Source organism: Canis lupus, chromosome 3, assembly GCF_048164855.1.
Source record: "Canis lupus baileyi chromosome 3, mCanLup2.hap1, whole genome shotgun sequence".
Classification (NCBI taxonomy): Eukaryota; Metazoa; Chordata; class Mammalia; order Carnivora; family Canidae; genus Canis; species Canis lupus.
In genome coordinates, this window is record NC_132840.1 from 12,309,690 (window position 1) to 12,329,511 (window position 19,822).

Below are 19,822 nucleotides of genomic sequence, written 5' to 3' on the forward strand. Positions count from 1 at the left end.
GCAAATTTTGTAAGTGCTTCAGCCAGAACTAGATGCTGCACAACCCTACCGCCTACCCCAACCCCCCTGCAGGGTTCAAAGCCCCCTGACCCCCTGGCTTCTGAGCATGTAGTTCCTCACGCAAGCCATGTTCCAGAGCTGTCATCCAAGCCTCCTGGCAGTTCATCTCCTGTTCCATAAGTATCCATCCCTGGGCCAGGCCTCATGTGGTTCCAGGCTCATTCTGCCTTGGGAAGCAGAGGTTAAGAAAGGAGACACACAAGCAAATATTGGGAGGTGAAGCTCAGAGGGACTGTGCAGATCTTAAGGAAGGAGATTGTGGGCAACTAGCCAAGGTGAGGCAGGAGAGGGGTCAAAGGCCTGAAGGGGACTGGAGAGGTCTCTAAGGATGGACACTGGGAAGCAGGCTTGGCCAGGCTGACAGAGCACAGGGCAGATAGGGCCTAGGCTGTCAGCTGGGCCATGTGCAGGAGACAGCTTCTCTCCTAAGTGAGTGGAACCCCTCACATGGTAGAAAGGGCCACCTGACCCCCCTGGCAGTGTATGAGCCGGGAGTCACCTCTCCTGGCTCAGAGCCACACTCATCTTGGCCCCTGGAAAGGGGTTGGCTCACCACAAGGCAGCAGAGACCGTTTGGTTTTCTTAGCTGCTCCCATCCGGATGAGGCCTTCCCTGGAGGTCTCCAGATGAGCCCAGCCCGGGTGTCTGTGGCCCCCAGGAGCCTGGCCATGCTGCTCTGTAATAGAGCAACAGAGAACTAAGTAGATAAAAGACCCCTTTCTTCCTCTTCCCCGTCATGCTGTGCCCCTCCCTCCATCCCTTTCCATCAGCTCTCAGCAAGACCCAGAAAAACAAGTCATCGTGCCTCCTCCCACCACCACCACCACCACCCCCCACCCCGCAAAGAAACTTTTAAACGTATCAGACACATCGACTGCATTAAACACGATGAATTTTTAAGGCATGAGTTGGCAGGGTTACCATGGCTGCCTCTGCCCTGAGGGGCACACTGCTGAGGATTGATTGAAATAAATAAAACAGATTTACAATTTTCATACTTGGGAAGCAGGGAACTAGAAGAGAAGAGGAGTGTGGGGCGGGGTGGGATGAGGAGAAGTGGGGGCAGTGTGGCTCTGGCGCTTTCTGAACTTCAGATGGGAGGCTACTCCTACTTCCCGTTCTAATGTTACTCTGACCTGAAGGCCACTTTCTCTTTAAATTCCTAAAGGATCCCAGCTGTTGGGCAGGGGCAGGGCCAAGGCCAAGGCTGGAGGACCTTTGCAGCGGGAATGGTGGCAGTGGCTCTGGGCTCCTGTGTTTTCTATACTTGACATCAGGCTGCACTTTGGAGTTATGGTTGTGAGACTCCAGGCGTCTCCTGGGACAGCCCATGTCCCCTTGGCCTTAGACTACTGAGGGCATATGGACCACAGCCAGAGGAGAGAAGTGAGGGCCCATACCTCCGTGTATCCTGCGGTCAGGACGCAGACGCTAGGGATGGAGACAAAGGAAGGAGGCCCACCTAGAGGGACAGGGAAGGGTTCTGAGCAGAAATGACTTGGCCCATGGAACGCCTGGGTGGCTCAGCAGTTGAGCACCTGCCTTTAGCCCAGGGTGTGATCCCAGAGTCCCGGGATTGAGTTGCACGTCAGGCTCCCTGCATGGAGCCTGCTTCTCCCTCTGCCTATGTCTCTGCCTCTCTCTGTGTGTCTCTCATGAATAAATAAATAAAATCTTAGAAAGAGAGAGAGAGAGGGAAAGAAAGAAAGAAAAAGAAAGAAAGAAAGAAAGAAAGAAAGAAAGAAAGAAAGAAAGAAGAAAAGAAAGAAAGGGAAAGGAAAGGAAAGGAAAAAGGAAAAAGGAAAGAAAAGAAAAGAAAAGAAAAGAAAAGAAAAGAAAAGAAAAGAAAAGAAAAGAAAAGAAAAAAGAAATGACTTGGCCCTACTGCCAAGGACACCTGCACAAGAGGTACCTGAAACTTGTTCTTCGCCCTTATGGGCCTGGCACTGAAGCCACCTTGCAGAGGCCCAAGGGGGCCCACCCCATCCTGTGCTTTCCTCAGAGGCAGCAGCCAGTTTTAGCCTCAGCAAGGGACCTAGAACCAGGCCTGCCTGCCCAGTCACCCTGGAGACCCCAGCCAGACAGTGTTCTCCACCCCAGAACTAACCATCCCCTCCCCAGACCACCTGCCAGAGAGCTGAGCCGCAAGCCATGTCCAATGTGGCCCAGTGTGGCTGGAGTCCTGGCCTGCCTGGGCAGGACTCCTGATGCAAGAGCACAGAAGCGGAGGTGGGGCCGGGCAGCATCGGGCAGGTGGTTTAGGGGCCGCAAACAGACCTCCCTGTTTCTATCTGGGAAGCTGTTTACTGGGCTCAGCCCAGCCGGAGGTGCCGGATAGATCAGCCATGTCGCCCACCTCCCATGTGACACTAATGGCTCGGTTTCCTGGGTCTGGGCGGCCCAGAGGGCTCATTCCCTTGATCACACAGGAGATGGGGGTGTTAATGAGCCAGGGCCCACTCTCTGAAGGCTAATTCCGACTTCTGTGTTCATCACGGAGCAGTTGGCACCAAGAGGCAGGAGGGTTGAAGCAAGAAGAGGGCATGAATAGCAACGGGGGGAGGTTGGGGGTGGGAGGTGGTTCTCCAGCTTCTGTCTCAGCATTGGCATCTCTTTCCACCCAAGTGTGCCACTGTCCAGAGTCTCTCCCCATCAGGCCAGCTGTTCATGTCCTGTGCTGGCGGCCTTCTCATTAGCTGAGGACAGTCAAGAATAGGAAAGGCCTCACCTTAAAGTTCACTTGAATCTCTCTGGTGCCCTTCCCATATCCCTGTCCAGTAGCCTTGGGCTGAGTCGCCATGGGGTGGGCTGTGCCCACTGCTGTTGGACCCTCTGGGCTGAAGGTTCACCCCAGGCACTCCCTCCGAGGGTCAGACACACCATCTGCTTATGCTTCCATCTCTATTTAAAAAGCCAGGCTTGTGGAAGGAGAGGGCAGGGGAGTGGAGGGCAACAGCCCGCAGTGAGTGTAGCTTAGCTCACTTCACTTCCCCAGCCAGCCCTCCTCTCTGGACTGTGTCAGAACGGTGAGGTGGGGGTGGTGGGGGCATCAGCCTGCCCTTACTTGGGGATGGGAGTGGAGGAGAGCCACAGGAGGAAACCAGCATGAGTGTCTTACAAATGGCCCAGGGACCTAGGAAGGATCGGCTGACAGCGAAGCAGGGGGAGGACAGTTTCTGACCTTGGTGACTTTGCTGGTCTTGTTTCCAGAGGGCACAGGGAAGTGGGGCCATGGGAAGAAGCACTACATCTTCCCCCAAGCCACATGGCAGGGTTCAGATTCCCCAGAGCACAGCATGGCAAGGAGCTAGAGCACTTCCTCCCCAAGAAAGGTATCCGTGCCGAGGACTCTGCGCTCCAGGGCCCACACCCTCCTATGGAGCCTCTGCCCCTGCAGGTGGGCCTGGCCCTGGGAAGGAGTCCACTTAACGGCTGCCCCCTCCTCTGGGCCCACCATGGCCTTCCCCAGGCCCTGGGGGTCATCTGTCCTGAAAGGAACTGCTCACTCTCCTCTTTTTACCACTCCCACTACCAAAGCAGTCTTCCTCTTTGCTGAACTCTATCCCCTCCTGCCCTGCCCAGGCCCTGAGGTGGTGGGGGACAGGGCTGGCTAATTGGAAAGAGGCATCTGGAGGCAGAAGCAGCCCCCACCTCACACGCTCAGACAGTGGCAATGGCCTCTTCTTTCCTGCTCTGCACACAGCCCTGATGGGGGACAGGGGCACACAACCACTGGGTAGGTTTCTTTCTCCAACCCAAGTCTTGGCCTTGTCTGAGTTGGTGACCTGTCCAGGTCCCTGGAGGAAAAGCAGCATGTGGCCCCTTTCTTACTGCCAGGAGAGGGTAAAGGACAGTGCCAGGCTCCTGGTTGGCCTAGCAGGAGCCAGCCTGTGCCCATGCCTGTCTCCCATGCAGCGGGCAGCAGCTGCTGCCTCATAGGCGGGATCCTCCTGGCCAGCCTGGGCGCATAGCCTCGGGGTGTGACCGGCCAGTCTCAAGCCACCTGTAAGGCTAGTTGGTACCTTCCTCCTCCTACCTGCTCTGGACCACATATCACCTGAAACAGTGGCTCAGGAGAGCATCTTCCACTGTGGGACAACACTGAGGCTGGTGGCCATTCAGAGTCAGAGCCTGGGGCACGAGGATGCTTGGCCAGTGTTAGTGGTTGACGGGACAGTGACACGAAGCTCACACCAGCCTGGCAGGTGTGGTGCAGCCCTTTCCAGGCAGGCCCTGCTCCAGAGTGCCTTCCTCTGGCTCTGCTATAGACCTTGACCTTTTGAAGTGACCCCCAAAGAAGCCATCTCCCTGGGCAAGGCGTGTCCTCTCAATCCACTAGGGAAAGTGGAGTCCCTCTCTTGGGTCAGGCTGGAGGCTGGTTGCTCCCCAGCGAGCTCCTGATATATAACACGGGGACCAAAGAGAACTGTTCCCTCCCCAGCGTGATCCCAGGCCCAGAAGCCAGGGAGCAGCTGTGCAGGAGGCTGGAGGAAGGAGAGGCGGAGTCCTGCCTGAGGTGAGTGGCTGAGTGCCAGAGGCCACACCAGGGCGCGAGTGTGGACCCCTGCCCTCCAGCCCCGAGCCGGGTCTGCGGGTCCTGCCCTCCCAGGGCCCATGTAGGCTTCCTCCTGCCTCATCTCTCTAGGCGTCCCCAGTTCTCCAAGCTGCTGTCTCGTGATGAATAGTACTTTAATACGGGTATTAAAAAATACAGGCAAATGTTTAACGCTTGCAAGCTGTGTTCCATTATTGATGCTGTGCTTGAGAGCCAGGCAGGCAGCCCAGGAGGGCCGGGGCTCAGCAGAAGTGATGACGCAGCAGCCCTGCAAGGCAGCCATCTGCCAGGCCCCCACTGGGCACGGACGGGCACCGGGGAGGCAGAGTAGGAACAGGAACTCAGGTCTGGAAGTGGCCTCTCTGGGTCAGGGCCTCCCTCCTCCCCCGATCAGCTAGGTGCCTGACAGCATGGTCTTCTCCGTGTGGAGTGAGTCGTACCCCCCACCCCGCAGCGTGTGAGGACTCAGCGAGGTGCCACAGGAGGACCCTGGGTCTGGGCCTCTGGAGACTTGGAGGCCACCTGTGCAGGCCATTTCATGGGCTCAGGGTTGAAGTGAAAAGTTGGGTGCCTCCCTCTCCCCCTAGCCACCTCCCTTCTTACTGGGAAAGAGGAATCAGTGTCCCATTCAGGAATTCAGAGGCCCCCCCAGGGTACGACCGAGCTGGCCTACCAAAATTGCCCCCTAAAATGCCCAGGACCCAGTGAGCCCACAAAGACATGAGCTAGGCTCATCGCCCCTTGCCCATCCCCCCAGGGGCATGTAACACCCCCAGCGCAGTGCCTGGCATGTGGTAAGAGCTCCCGGTGCACTAGCTAATACTTCACTGTTCTTGCCTTCTGGAGGCTTCGTGACCCAGCATCTGGGAATTGTTTTCCTTCTCCCCAAACCTCAGGTGACCTTGGGACAGGATGACAAAAGCTGGATAAGAGGAGATGAGGTGCAGCCCCTGCCTCTGAGAACCTCCCTGTCCCCTGGCCCAGCCACAGGGGTGGGGAGCAGGACAGCCCTGCTGAAGCAAACGTCCTGAGCACAGTGGGGCTTGAGGCTAGAGGGTGTGCCCCCCACTCCCCCCTGCTCCTCTGGGGGTGGGAAGGCAGGGCCTTCCTGGCTCCTCTGCCTTCTCCTACAGGGATTTCATGAGTAGAGCTTGGGAGAGGCTCCTTGGTGCAACGTGTTGTGGCTGTGTCCTGACAGCGCCGGTTCAGGGGTCTTCTGAGCTGAGTCGGCCTCCCACATGCCCTGGACAGGCCCCCAGCTGGGCCATGGGTGATAAGGGTGGAAACGTGACATCTGGGAAGCTACTGTCTGCGGACAAGTTGTGCACAGCAGGCAGGGGCCTGCCCAGGATGAGCAAAGGTGGTGCGCCGGAGCAGGGCGCAGGAATATCTCTGGGCCTTTGCACTGCTCCTCCACGCGGTAATGTTCAGCAGTGGTTACTGAGCAGCTCCTCAGTGCCAGGCCCTCCTCATGAGGGTCACAGGCAGGGCCCTGCCTTCTGCAGCTCTCGTTCTAGAGGGAGAGACAGCCAGGACCCAGCGAACAAGTCTGCCTCCCAGATGATGCAGGTAGTGAGAAATGCTCAGAAAGACGTGGGACTTCCCTTAGAAAGGGCTGGTGGTGGCAAGAGAGGTGCACTGGCAGGGCCCTCCCCAGGGCCTGGGGTTGGAGCTGACACCTCCATGGCCAGAGCAGGCTGGCCACGTGCTGTTGCCTCAGCAGAGCTTTCCAGGCCACGGCAGAGGTCAGGAACAGAAGAAAAGCCTAAGGGGCCAGCCTGTTGTGAGTGCGAGAGAAGTGGTAAGACCTGAAGTTGGAGAGAAGTGACCAGAGGATAGGAGTTCCTAGAGGCGTGGTGAGGAGCTGGGGTTTGCTTCGATCCAGTGGGAAAGCACCAGGGAGTAGCGTGCTCTGATGAGCACTTCCCAGGGCTTGCCCCGGTGGGCAGTACACTGGGAGGGTGGATTGTAGGGGTGGGAGAAGCAGCAGGGAGACAGTGAGGAGATGGCTTGGAATTGACCAGAAGAGGTGGCCAACACTTGTCGGCCTGGCGGGTGCCCTGGAGAGAGAAGCCAGGGCATCAAGGCCGATTCCTTCCTTGGTTTGGGCAGAGCAACTGGGTGGCCTCAGCAGTGACGCTGCTCCCTGAGATGGGAAGGCGGGGAGCCAGAGAGTTGTGCTGGGGCCCTGATCCAGATCTAGAGATGGCCTTGAAAACATGACCAGGCATGGCCACCGAGAGACACAGGAGAGAGAGAGAGACAGCACGTGCACTCCGGAGCAGAGCCAGGTCGGTGTGCTCTCACTGGTGGTCAGAGAGGAGCATTTCTAGAAAACTCTATCCCTGATCTTCTGTAGCATCATCAGTGTTCCCAGGTTTGAGGGACACCAGGAGGTCTTGGCGCCTGCCTGTGCTCACCACCACCTCCTTTGCTTTCCCCTCCACACCTCCCCAGCTGTCCTCACGTGAGAGCACCACCCCCCACTCCCCGGCTGCCACAGGTCCCTGTGCCCCCTGGTCCCTGGAGAGCGCTGCCCGGCAGAGCCTCAGCTGTCCCCCTCTGTCATGGAGACGGCAGCAGCTGCAGGCGACGGGCAGTTGTGACCATTTGTCAGAATGCTCCCCTTCCTCTCTGGCCTGCCCTTCTGGAACATTTCTATCCCACGGCCCTGGAGACAGGGCTCATCCAGGAGTGGGAGGCCCAGGAGGGAAAGGAGTACTGTCTGTGCTCCACAGAAAGGCCAGGCTTCTTCCTAGGAGCTGGCTGTCCCCCCCGACCCATGGTACCACTAGGGTACTGAACGGGGATCCCATTAGCCACATATTATACACCCCCACATGAGCCGCTCTCCTCTGAGTCGCCCCCTTCGTGCAGGTGGGGATTACCCCCAACTAGGAGGTGAAGAAATTGTGGCACAGACACAAGGGGTCACCCAGCTGGGCGGACATAGCAGGCTCTGGGTACACAGAGGTGAGCAGGGGCGCCCCTCAGGCGATGGCAAAGCCCAACCCACACCGTCCAGTTCCATCCCCCCAACAGCCTTGTTCCTCTTCTCTGCTGCGTTCTTGCCCAAGGCTGCTGGTTCCAGCTGGGCCTGGGCTGGAGACGGCCTGCCCAGTGTTTGCACTTCGTGGTTTGGCCTCTCTGTTACCAAATGCTCTGGGATTTTTCTGGAGCCGGGGTGGGAAGAATCTTCTGTCTGGCCCCAAGGCATGGCTGGTATTCAGAGGGAAGCAGGAAACCAGACCCTGAAATGCAGAGTTTAGTGTGAGTTCAGTGACCCAGGATGGCTATGCGTCCAGCATCTTGGCTCCAAATGTGGTTCATGTTGATCAGCACACTAGACCTTGAGGCCCCAGACCCTTGTCCCCACAAGCCTGAGTCCAAGTCTATGCTTCCCAGGAGAAGGGACTAGAAGTGAGGCCAGCAGATGCGCACCCCAAAGGGGAGACAGGGCAGGGATGCTGAGCTGGTGCCGTCAGGAGCTCTGTGGCCACACACCCTCCTCCAGGCCCACCTGCCAGCTCCTTGGCTGGTCCTTCTCAGTCTGTAGAAGTCGTGGGATCCCTGGACTCCCAACAGGAAGACCCGGTTGTTCCCCCAAGGCTGAGCCTCTGTGGGCATCATAGCAAAGAAGGGAAGTCAGCAGGCTTCCTCAGAACTTGTCCTTGAGACCTGTCTCTCACTTGACATTGTCTTGGCCCAGGGACCCTGAAAAATCTGCTTTTCTCCATTCTCTGGATTTCCTGTTTTCCTTTTCATAGAATGGAGACTCCTTTCCACACAGCCCGAGCCTCATCCCTGCAGGACTTCCTAGAGAGATGGTGGGAAGGAGAAGTGGCCCTAACTCATCCCATGACCTTGGTCAAGTCACTTTGCCTCCTTGCACCAGAGTTTCGTTTTCTGAACAGCAAAGATAAAACTCAGGGTTGTCATAGCAGGCACCATGCACTCCAGGTGGGGGGCTGGCAGCTGTGAACAAAACAAGTTCCTGACCCCAGGATGGCAGGCAGGGGGACAGTACCTAGATGACCGGTGCAGTGTTACTTGTCCCATGAAAATGATCTCTAAAAAAGTAAAGGGGGGAAGGGGTAGGGAGTACCTCGGCCTGTGGGGGGCATTGCTGTGGCCTGTGGAAGATCAGAAAGGTAACCCGGGGCTTCTGTGGCAACAGTGGTAGGAAGAGGGAGGCCCGCCTTTGCTCGCAGAGTTCCGTTTTGGGGCTGGAGGTAGGGAGAGAAGTCAGTCCAGCCGGTGGGCTCCAGGGTTGCTGGGCCCGGGTGAGCAGTGTTGGAAGGCCTGGAGCCAGGCCCAGTGTGAGCAGCACCCCACCGTCCCCCACGGGCCCGAGAGCTGGGGTCCCAGGCCAAACCCAGGAAAGGGCAGGTTCTATCAGGATGCTGCAGGACCGGGGAGAGACCTCCTAGGTTAAGCCCAGAGGCTTCTGACCTCCACTCGGCCTCTCTTCCAGGCAGCTCTGCCTCCTGCTGAATGCAGAGAACATCTTTCACTCGATGGCAGACATCCTGCTCCGAGAGGAGGACCTCAAGTTCGCCTCAACCATGGTCCACACGCTCAACACCATCCTGCTCACCTCCACAGAGCTCTTCCAGCTGAGGAACCAGCTCAAGGACCTGAAGACTCTGGTACTCCACGTCCACGGGCTCGGGCCCCGGGTGCGATCCTGCATACCCATGGCACAGAGCCGCAGTAGCCCGCCCCTTACCCCAGGAGGCTCCCAGGGGGAAGGGGGGAGATGGGATGAAATCTGAGATTGCCTGGGTTGCCTACTGAATGCCAACCATGGCAGTAAGTCAGAGCCAGTTTACTTGGGGCCACCCGCTGCAGGGGTCTCTGCCCAGGGAAGGCTCTGGACTCTAGGGTCCACATGCCCTCCCTGACCCGCCAGAGACCATACATTTTCCACTTGTTGCCACCCCACCCCCCACTCCAGCACTGCCCCCTCACACACTGAGCAGACTGGCTCCTGGGAGCCAAAGGCTCGTGCCCTCGGGGCCACACCACCCTGTCTGAGCCAGGCTTCTGGGCTATAACCGTTGCTGGACATCAGGGATTATTGCTCTCCCCACCCTCCGCCTTGGCTCTGGCCTTTCTCTCAAACAGTTGAACACATCTGTCTCACAAGGCCCCCTATCCTAAGCCAGGTTGTCACAGTGCTACCTGGCCCAGGCTTGGGATAAGGACCCACCGGGGCTGCTCAGAGACACCGGGCAAGGGCAGGAGGCTGAGCTTCCAGGGGCCTCTGGAAATGGCTGCTATTCTGGATGTGCTGGTGGCTCTTCATTTCCCAATGTGGGCTGTGGTCTCTGCCCCCCACCCCCTCCTTCCCAGCTCAGACCCTGCCTCTACTCCCACTCAGAGAGTCTCAAGGACATCCAAGCCTACTTTAGGGCATCTGGGGTCAGGCAGCCCAGAATAATCCAAGCCACACCTCTGCCTTCTTCCTGTGGTTCTTTCCAGACGTTTGCAGAGGATTTAATAATTTTCCTCAGTGCAGGGGTTCCCTGGGTGTGGGCTTCACTCCTGGGCTGGTTCCTGAGGGCCAGGTGGGTCACGGGGGAGGGAGGAAATGGCATCTGAGGATGAGATGGGAGGTTGCTGGAGAGCCTCAGCCCTGAGGAAGCTTCCTCCCTCCCCGCGGCCGAGCCCTCCCAGCCCCATAGGCTCCAGGACCACAGAGATCTGGAGAGGACAATGCTGCTTTTTGCCGAGGGCAGAAATGCCAGCGCAGAGGACAGGCTCACGCCTGACCAGGCCTTCACAGCCACCACCACGTGGCTCTGCGGGACCGGGAGTAATGACAGGGTCTGAGGAGGAGCTGTCAGCGTTTCCTTTGTGACAGCTTGTTCCCAGCTGGGCTGCCAAACACAGCCCTGGGTGCTGAGCTGGCTCCCCGGCACAGCGCAAGGGCCCCTGGATCCCAGGCCCCACGTGGACCCCGGCTGGGCAGGAGTGGGGGCTCTGTGAGCTGCTCACACCTCTTCCCCCTCAGGAGAGCCAGAACCTGTTCTGCTGCCTGTACCGCTCCTGGTGCCACAACCCAGTCACAACAGTGTCCCTGTGCTTCCTCACCCAGAACTACCGGCACGCCTACGACCTCATCCAGAAGTTGTATCCTTCGCTCTCGCCATCCTTCCTATCCAGCCACTGGGGGACAGGCAGGGGCCAAGTGCTACCCTTCTGCCCAGGTGGCAGGCCCCACTGGCACGCTTCTGCCCCATCCCCCTGTCCTTCTGCTCTGCCTCCAGGCCTTGTGACATCAGGACCTTCGAGGGCGCAGACAGGGGCGGATTGGAGAGTGCTGTTGGCAACAGACAGGGTCATCTGGGTCTTGTGGCTGGGGCTGCCCACCTTGTAAGCCAGGGATCCAGCCTGAGGGGTGCCCCAGGGCGGGGGCTGGGAGAGACCACAGGAATGGGGAAGGCAGGTGGACTGCAGTGGGTGCAGCTAGGTGAGGCCTGCGGGCTTGAGCTCTGGTGTATCAGCATTTCTGGGGAGGAGCTCAGGGACCTTCTAGGGCCACAGAACCAGAGAGAACCCAGGTTGGGAGTGACGCAGAGGGGAGAAGCAGGCTGGGTGAGAGGCCTCAGCCAGAGTGAACACCCCCGGCATGCCTCAGGGCCTGTGAAAGGCATCCATGGGCAGATTGGTCACAGTTCTTAAAACACTGAAGCAAAGCAGCCTCTCTCTGAATGCCTGGCGTGTGACCCAGGATCGAGGAGCTACTTAGAATGCACAATGGGCCTCCTTTGCTCGTGGGACCAGGAGTTAGGGGTAAGGAGAAAGGGGCCCTCAGGTTCCTCCACTGAGGGTCGGTGTGGCCTTCCTCGCTCCCTGAGGGCTCCTGCTCTCCTTCCATGCCCTAGCTTTGCTTTTCTCAGCCATTGGCCTGGCCCAGGACTGCAGGCCACACACGTGCCGCAGCCCTGACCTTGGTCCTGCTGACAGGCGTCCACTCAGGGAGGAAAGAGGACCTTTCCTGCTCAGCCGCCCCCCGCCCCCAGGCTACAGGGCTGAGATAAGAGCCTTTCAGAGCTGGGAGGGCACAGAGGAGAGAGCCACGGGGCAGAACCCGAGTGCCCGTGCGGGGGGGCAGAGATCGCCATGGCCTTTTTCATTTAGAGGGACAGGGGTCAAAGCGCCAAATAGACTGGTGTCCTGTGTGTACCTTCGTGCTGAGGCAGAGCCAGGGCTCAGGTGGGAAGAACATGGCCCTGGGGCCTAGCTCTCCGGTTGCCCCCACCCCAACAGGGGCCGTCCCCGCCCAGTGGTCAGCCTTTCCTTGACCCACCGGCCAGCGGGGACCTGGAGGTCACGGTGGATTTCCTCACTGAGGTGGACAAGCTGGTGCAGCTGATCGAGTGCCCCATCTTCACATGTGAGAGCCCTGCTTCCTGCGTGCAGCAGGAGTGGGGCCGCCTCTGCGGGGGTGGGGGGGGAGGGGGGCTCACCCCAGGGATGATTCCTAGAATGTCAAGAATGTAAGAAGTCAGGGCCAAGGAGCCCTGTCCGTGCGGCATCAGGCCGAGCATCTTCAGGTGGGTCTTGTGGACCCAGGCGAGTGCACGGCAAAACCCACCCTGAGGCCGAGAATGTCTCCACAGCGGGGCTGGGGGCGCAGCTGTCCCGGAGCTGTTCCCAGGGCTCTCCGAGGCCGGGGACAGGGCCCACCTGCAGGAGCTTCTCCATGCCCAGCAGCCACCCGCTCCTCTCACTGCAAGGCAGCGTCGGCGTTTGCCGGGGGCCCAGGCACGACGGTGTGACCGTAACATCCAGGCTGAATGTGCCGGAGTGGCAGCTGGCTAGGGCGAGCGCAGCTCCTGGCGCCTCGGCACGTGCAGTGCTTGCCCTCCAAAGCCGGCAGCCCGCTGAATCAAACTCCTGTGTTCACGGGACGGTGGGGAGGCTGGGAGGCAGCCCGCCCGGCGGCCTCCTTCCTGCCCAGCTGGTTGCCCTGGCCCCCGGCGCTCTGGCAGCGCCTCTCACCTGCCCAAGCTACTCCACACAACCGCCACCACAGTGGGATGCGTGGGAGACCCTGTTCCCAGCAGTGTGCATCAAAGCCTGTCCCAAGTGGTCCCCTGGTCTGACATCTCACTTCCCCCAGGGCCTCCAGGTCCAGCGTGACCCCGGAGAAGCCGCAAACACCTCCTCACCAGGCCCAGGGCTCCGTCGGGGAGACCACATAGACACACCCTGGGCCTGCTCGGCACCCATCCCGCTCCTGGCTTGCCTGGCCCCGCCTTGGGGACTGGCTTGGCCGCACAGCCCCAGCTTTCCCAGAGATGACTACTCAGGTCTCCACTGGTGGCTCCTGCTCCCTGTGCCAAGAGGAGGGCTGGGGGTGGGGCAGCAAAACCTGGCTGCTCTGGCTCCAGCGTCAACCCAGACCTCCCCCCACACACACAGCTGCTGCTGGGGTGACATGGCCTTTCCAGAAGTTTGTGGCTCATCGTCCACAAAGGCTGTCTGGGACTGGGCCTTAGAGATACAAGAAGGCAGGAGCCAGGGATTCTCCCAGAAAGGCTCAAGAGGAGGGCAGCGTGGGCCTGTTTAATTGGGACAGGTACTGGGCAGGCCCAGGGGCACCTCTCCTATCTGGTGGGGTACGCCCAGGGCTAGTATCTGAGGTGGCTTTCCAGAAGCACCTACCAGACACTTCTGAGCTTGGCGTGTGTTTAGCCACACACACAAGCGTTTTTCCATCCTGCCCTCCCTTAAAGCTGTCCTAATCCGGTCTTTCTCTCCTGCTCACTCTATTTATAGCTCTCTTGTGCTGGCACGTGCAGAGCAGACCGGGGAATCTGTTACACTACAGGCCCCGGGTCCCCTCATTACTAGGCTGCAGTGAGTGTAGGGGCTCAGGGACAAGGCCCAGCAGCAGCCTGGGGGGCACCAGGCTGAGGTGACTCTCAGGACAGATGACCAGGTGGAGGTGGGTGGGCAGGAAGAAAGAATGAGGACATCCTGGGACAGCAGAGGCACTGCTGGAGGAGAGGGTGGGCGGGTCTGGCCAAGGAGGAGCCCCTCCGTCCCTCTAAGCCGCTGCCACCTGCCCAGCCCTCCCCAGGGTAGACCCCTCTCCCAGGCAGGCCGAGGCGCAGCCCAGGGTGGTGCCTGACCCCCAATCTCTACCCTCCGTCCTGCCACAGACCTGCGCCTGCAGCTGCTCGACGTGAAGAACAACCCGTACCTGATCAAGGCCCTCTACGGCCTGCTCATGCTGCTGCCCCAGAGCGGAGCCTTCCAGCTGCTCTCCCACCGGCTGCAGTGTGTGCCCAACCCCGAGCTGCTACAGACCGAGTGAGTGTCGGGCTGGGGACTGCCACCCTCTGCCTCTGTGGCTTTTGTCACCGAGAGAGGTCAGACCTGGAAGGGTCTCCCTTGCCTCAGAATCACATCCGTCTGGCACTGTGGACACTGGCCACCCCACCGCCACTTGCCCTGAGGCCTCAGAGCACCAGGTCGGGGGGTCCTGGGAGTATTTATAAGGTGGCAGAGGGTAAGCAGTCAGGGTTGAGTTAATCTAGAAAATGAGAGCATGCCAGTCACCCAAACAGATGCCCCTGTAGAGAAACTGCAGGAGAAGGTGGAGGAGGAGTTTACGTCCTCGGTCAGAGATGGTGTCTGGTCCCATGGCAGATAGGAGAGCCAGGCTTCAGGTGGCCCTCCCCTCCCCACATCTTTGGCAGAGTCTCCAACCTGGGCCTCAGGGAGACCCCAGTGTCCCTGTGACCTTCCCAACCCCATCCTGGGTGGGGTGGGAGGCAGGATGCCCCCGTGGCTACCCTGCTAGAGTCCTGCCCATGGGAAGAACAGGTCCTGGGCATGCCTCCACCACCAGCCCAGCATGGCAGCCTCCAGGCAGGAGCTGTAGCCCCCTGAGCTGGAGGGGGGGTGGAGGTCCAGCCCGGCTCCCACCCCAAACCCACTGCTGGCCCGGCCTCCAGAGCCTGTTGGGCTGTGTCTATATTTGGTAACCCTTGGAGGCTTTGCCTCATCCACAGGCATTTGGCATCCGAGATGGAAAATTTCACTTGTCAGGTCGCCATGGAAACAAGCAGAGCCACTGAGAAGATTTACGCTGAATGGAGCGCACCCAGCTTGCATCAGATGCCCTATGTGTCTAGAATTCCCTCCCAGGCTGTTAGAGCCACTTGGCAGGCTTGGCACCTCACTCTCCAGAAGGGCCTCGGGTTTGGGCCCTTGGGACTGATGCAGGCGGCCTCGAAATGGGCCTGGCCTGCCTGATGCTTGAGGCCCCGGACCCAAGCCCCTGTCTCTCCAGAGCCCTGGGCTTAGGCTCCCACCACCCTCCCGTCCAGCTCAGCCTCTCTGGAGCCTGGGTGTGGGCCACCTGACAAGTTGTCTACCCTGGGCCGGTGGGAGGGGCTTGAGTCCTCAGCAGGTGTGGCCCCCTCACCACCCCTCTTCCCAGACAGCAGAGCTCTGGGGCGGCAGGGCTAGGCACCCTCGAAGCTGTTCATAGTGACACCCATGTACTCTCCCAGGGGAGCAGGGAGTTGGGTTTGCCCTTAGATTCCCTTGTTCAGAAAACCTCTAACCCCAGGGACTCCAGAGGTCCTGAAGCCACAGTATGCCTCGCTGGCCTGGCCTCTGCAGCAGTGTCTCCAGTGTCAGGGGGGCGTTAGGGTCACCCTGGCAGGCACTCAGGAGGAGAGGTGCGGCTGGAGGGGAGGAGGCGGCGGCGGCGGGAGGGCTGGTTCTGGTCCCCACCCCCACCCAGCCTGCCCACAGACCCTGTGCTGCTCAGGGCCATTCCCCTGTTGGAGCTCTATACACAGCATCTCCGTTTTGGGGTGGGGGTGTAAAGCTTGCGTTAGTAGGACTCTTCCCTGCGTGCTCCAGGCCCTGGTACAACACATCTGCAGGCGGAAGCTGGGGAACGAGGGTTCTCTCCCAGCCTCCTGTGGTCAGAGTCAGAGGAGTCTCGGGCCAAGGGGTTGAGGCCTCTGGGTTCTCTGGTCAGTGGGCTGGTCATAGGCCTGGACTAGGATGGGCAGGGAGACGTCGAGCAGGGAGGGGGCCTTGCGAACAGCTGGGGGAGAGGTCAGATTACAGGGTTGGGCACAGAGGGACAGCCACCCCCTGGAGAGGGGGACTGGGACAGTTTCAGCCTGGGAGGGGCAGGCAGCTGGAAGCCGGCTTTGACTTGCCTGACAGGCTTGCAAGCCTGGAACAGCTGGGGGGTTCTGCACCCGCCACCCATCCCTCATCCCATGTGCTCAAGGCGCCAGGAGGCCTCGGAGACCCCGGCCCCTCTGAGGCTTCCAGGCCACTCCCCAGAGACCATCTCAGTGAGGCAGGGGGGATCCCCTGAAGAAAAAGTTGGGGCTGCTCACCGGCATTAGCCTGGTGACAGGTGGGTGGGTGGGGCGGCAGGTAAGAGGGCCAGGTTTGGGTACCGGAATCCCATCTCCGCTCCTGGCAGAGTGTGTTGCCCGCCCTCCCCCTGCCCTCCGGGACCCACTCCCTACTCATAAGCTTCAGGCCAGGAGGAGCCCAGGGAGGCCGAGTCACTGAGGGCAGCGCTACTTGCCACCGTGAGGGCCCAGAGGGTGCAAGGTATGGCCCACTCCCCTGGCCACATCTGTGCCTGTCACCCAGGTTTGCTGTCCATTGTTGGCATCTCCATGGAAACCCCTCACCTCAGCACTACCTCGGGACCTAACGCCTGAGCTTGTCGTTCGTGTTGAGGGGAGCGGAGCGGTGTACAGACCCGTGGACACCCAGCGTCCGACGACACTCGCCAGTGTCCTGTCTGGGCTCGTGTTTCCCAGCCCACGGATCTCTCCCGCATGTCAGCCTACTGGGTTGAGGAAGCACCTGGCCAGTGCCCGGCTAGAGCTCTAAGCTGCAGGGTGTCACACGTGGCCTCAGAAGCCCAGGTTACTCTCTCAGGGCAGTGACACCTGGACCAGAGAGTTACTGTGACAGGGCGGCCCCTTCCCCATTCCTAGGGTTGCTGAATACAGCAGCCAGAGTTCAGAATGCTGCCCACAGCCTGCCCCCCCTTGGGCCAGCCCCACCTGGCTTCTCTTGATCTTTGTTGGACTAACGTCGCCTGAGGCCCAGGAGAGCAACCGCCAAGCCACCATCCAAGTGTCTTTGGTGGAGCATCTTCAACAGAAAGGGAACACAGTGGGTAGGGGCGTGGGGGCCATCCCCAAGCTCCACATGGCATCCTGACCACGGGAAGGGTTCCCGCTGCCCCTGGTCCTGCCCTCACAGCCAGGTCAGAGATGCCGATCAGGGCCCGAGCTCATTGGTGTGGGTTTCCTTTGGGTGAACCATCGTTTCCCCCAAAGTGGACTAAGCCGCTGATGAACAGCAGGCCTGGGGCTGCTGGGCCCTTTCTGACCTCCCCTCGGGGCAGAGCTAAAGCTCCACTGGCTGCCCCGCAGGCACCTAGGCTGGGGCTGGACGCCAGGCTAAGCTCTGGCATGCTGAATCTGAAGGAATCCTCACCACCACCCCATGGTGGCTCCGGTGGCAGTTCCCCTTTACAGATGAGGAAACAGAGTCCCGGGTCCAAGGTCAAATGGCTGGGAAGTGCTCGTGTTATAGCCGGATCCAGGCTTACTGAGCTCGTGTGCTCAGATGCTGTGTGTGCCCCAGTATTGGGGTCTCTCCATGAACTCCGAGGGTTCTCATGAATAGCCCATGGCCCTCGTGAGACCCTGTTACCTGGGCCACCAGGCCTCAGCAGCTAGAAGCAAATACTTTTCCAGCCCACACAGATCTGTTTCCTAAGCCAGTGAGGCTACATTGCGAGAGGAGCAGACTTTCCTGAGATTCCACTGGAGGGGTGGTTAGGAACAGGGCCCAAGGGATCTAGTCCCTGGGGCAAGCTGAACAGGGTTACTACACTGCACCACCCCGAGAGGGCATCCCGCACATTTGTAGCTGTGTACAACCTGTGCAGCTGTACAGAACAACCAGGGAGGGTGGTAACAACAGGAGTTGTAGAGATTGTCAGCATGCCCGGTGGTGGAAGCAGCTCTCCTTCCCCAGGAACAGGGAATGACCACAGGCCTCTGGACCCCAACACTCAAAAATCAATGTCCTGCCAAGCCAGAGGAAGGCCCAGTAGAGACTCTTGAGCGGTAGACAATCCCTGTTGTCTACAGGCCTAGTCCTGCCCCAGAGAAAGAGCCAGGCTGCCTCCTCCCCCTTCTCCCTGGACCCTGTTCCAGGGCCCAGCTGGCTTCCTGGCTGGCTGCTAGCCCTGGCTTTCACCCCAAAGAGAGCCAGTCGTAAACAGGAAATGCTTCCCGATGAGATGCTGCTCCAGAGACTGAAGACCCTATCCAAGCGGCAGTGTTGACTGGTCCCAGCAAGAGGGGGGAGGGGATGTTGCCGGGCTCCCCTACTTTGGGGCTGCCCCCTGACCCCCAGCTCCCTCCTGTGTGTGCTGAGACTGATGCTGAGTCCTTCTCCCCCCAGAGACAGTCCGCAGGCCACCCCCAAGTCACAGAAAGCAGATTCCCCCAGCATCGACTATGCAGAGCTGTTGCGGCACTTTGAGAAGGTCCAGAAGAAGCACCTGGAAGTGAGACACCAGCGGAGTGGGCGCGGGGACCACCTGGACCGAAGGGTTGTCCTCTGACGGGCCTGGCAAGGAGAAGGGCCGGAGGAGCGGCCCCACGGAGCATTCAGGGTCTTCAGGCCCCTTCCCCAGGAGCTCAGAGACCTGCCTGGGGGGCGGGGTGGGGCTTGTCCACCCAAGCTCCCTTCCTAGCCCAGCCCCCGGGGCCCCCAGGGCAGGCAGCTGCACCCTGGCCTTCACACAGAGCGGGCGCCCCACCAGGGTGGGGCCGAAGCCTCAGGTGCCGCCCCATTCTCTGGAACTGGTCTCTTTCTAATATCCTCTTGTAAAGGAGCTCGACCTCTCCAGCCGCTCCAGAGCCCACAGCTCTGGCCCCGTGCTGACGTGTGCACCTGCTGGTATGCGCACCTGTCTGCACCGAGGGACCAGCACGGAAGTCCATGTGATGGCACACCCCCTGCCCTAATAAAGAAATGACAGAAAACCCTCCACCGCACCTGCTTGCTCCTTCCCCTGGCACCTGCTCCCCGCCTGATTGATGCCCGCAGTTGCTCCAGGACCCTGTTGCCTGTCCCGGGGCGCTGATGCCAGGGGTTACCCCAGGGAGCGCTGGCCGCACCTGAGAGGCTGGGCACCGCACAGCCCTGATGGGGTGTTCCAGGTGCCAGTTCTCGCCTTGAGGACCCACCGCGTCCTGGAGACTGCCCAGCACTGGTCTGGCCTGAAACCCTGAACCCTGCCTTCCCAGGCACCTCCTCCGACTTTTCCACCCGGATTCCCCCGTGGGAACGGGCCACATACCCAATGAACAGATGAACCAAAGCTGGAGTTTCTGAATGAAAGGGCACGCCCTGCAGGCTGCGGTCCCTGGAGATGAAGGCCCGGACCCCGCGGCCCAGGGCCAGAGCAGGTGCCCGCCTGGGCGGCTCAGGCTCAGTGAGCCTCGTTACCCGCCGTGGGCCGAGTCCACCTGGTCCCAGGCTCGGTCTAATGAGCTCCCAGGCGGCCCCTGGGGTTGGGGAGACCGAGCTCGGGCTCGGGCGAGCCTTTCGCCGGGGCCGGCTCTGCGCAGGGAGGGAGGGAGGGAGGGAGGGATCTGCGCCGGAGTCTCCAGGACCGCGCGCGGGCGACCCACACACGTGCGCCCGCCGGAGGCTGCAGCCCCCTGTGCTCGGTCGGGCACCGGCCCCGCTGCTGAGCAAGCCCGACCGGGTCGCCGCCCCCGCCCCCGCCCCCGCCCGACGCGGGTGGCTGCGGCTCCGCGTGGGAAAGCGGCCAAAGAGCTCCCGGAGGGCCGCCCGGACTCGCGGTGCCGGGGATGAAGCGTCCGAGGCGGGCGCCCCCCGCCCCCCGCCCCCCGCCGCGCCCCGTGCGTGGCGCCCGCCGGACGCCCCCGGAGGAGCCCAGCCTGCCGCCGGCCGCCAAAAGCGCGGGAAGACCGCGGCCTGAGCCCCGGGGGAGAGGGCGCCGGGCAGGCCCCCCGACAGGCCCCCCGCCCGCGGCCCCTGCCCCGCCCGCCCCCGGCCGCCCCCGGCCGCCCCCGGCCCGGCCCGCCGCGCCGGGCTCGGGTTTCAGAGCCGCGCTCGGGCGCCGACCGGCCCGCGCCCCGCGCC

At 60.8% G+C, this 19,822-nt stretch overlaps 1 protein-coding gene and 1 long non-coding RNA gene across 2 annotated transcripts in view; one reads left to right on the top strand and one right to left on the bottom strand.

The window, feature by feature from the left end:
- VAC14 (VAC14 component of PIKFYVE complex) overlaps nt 1–18,693 on the top strand; it is a 100,974-nt gene extending 82,281 nt beyond the window's left edge. Inside the window, exons 15-19 of the mRNA XM_072818087.1 lie at nt 9,090–9,264; nt 10,632–10,750; nt 11,938–12,017; nt 13,792–13,942; nt 18,107–18,693. Of these exons, the coding sequence (XP_072674188.1) occupies nt 9,090–9,264; nt 10,632–10,750; nt 11,938–12,017; nt 13,792–13,942; nt 18,107–18,269 (688 nt within the window). The 3' untranslated portion in view covers nt 18,270–18,693. The remainder of the gene's footprint in view (nt 1–9,089; nt 9,265–10,631; nt 10,751–11,937; nt 12,018–13,791; nt 13,943–18,106) is intronic.
- LOC140628740 (uncharacterized) lies at nt 540–19,387 on the bottom strand. The gene is made up of 2 exons (XR_012026729.1): nt 19,011–19,387; nt 540–7,866 (listed from the first exon to the last, which is right to left on the bottom strand). It is a non-coding gene; the product is annotated as an uncharacterized lncRNA (long non-coding RNA).
- Nucleotides 19,388–19,822: the final 435 nt, after the last annotated feature.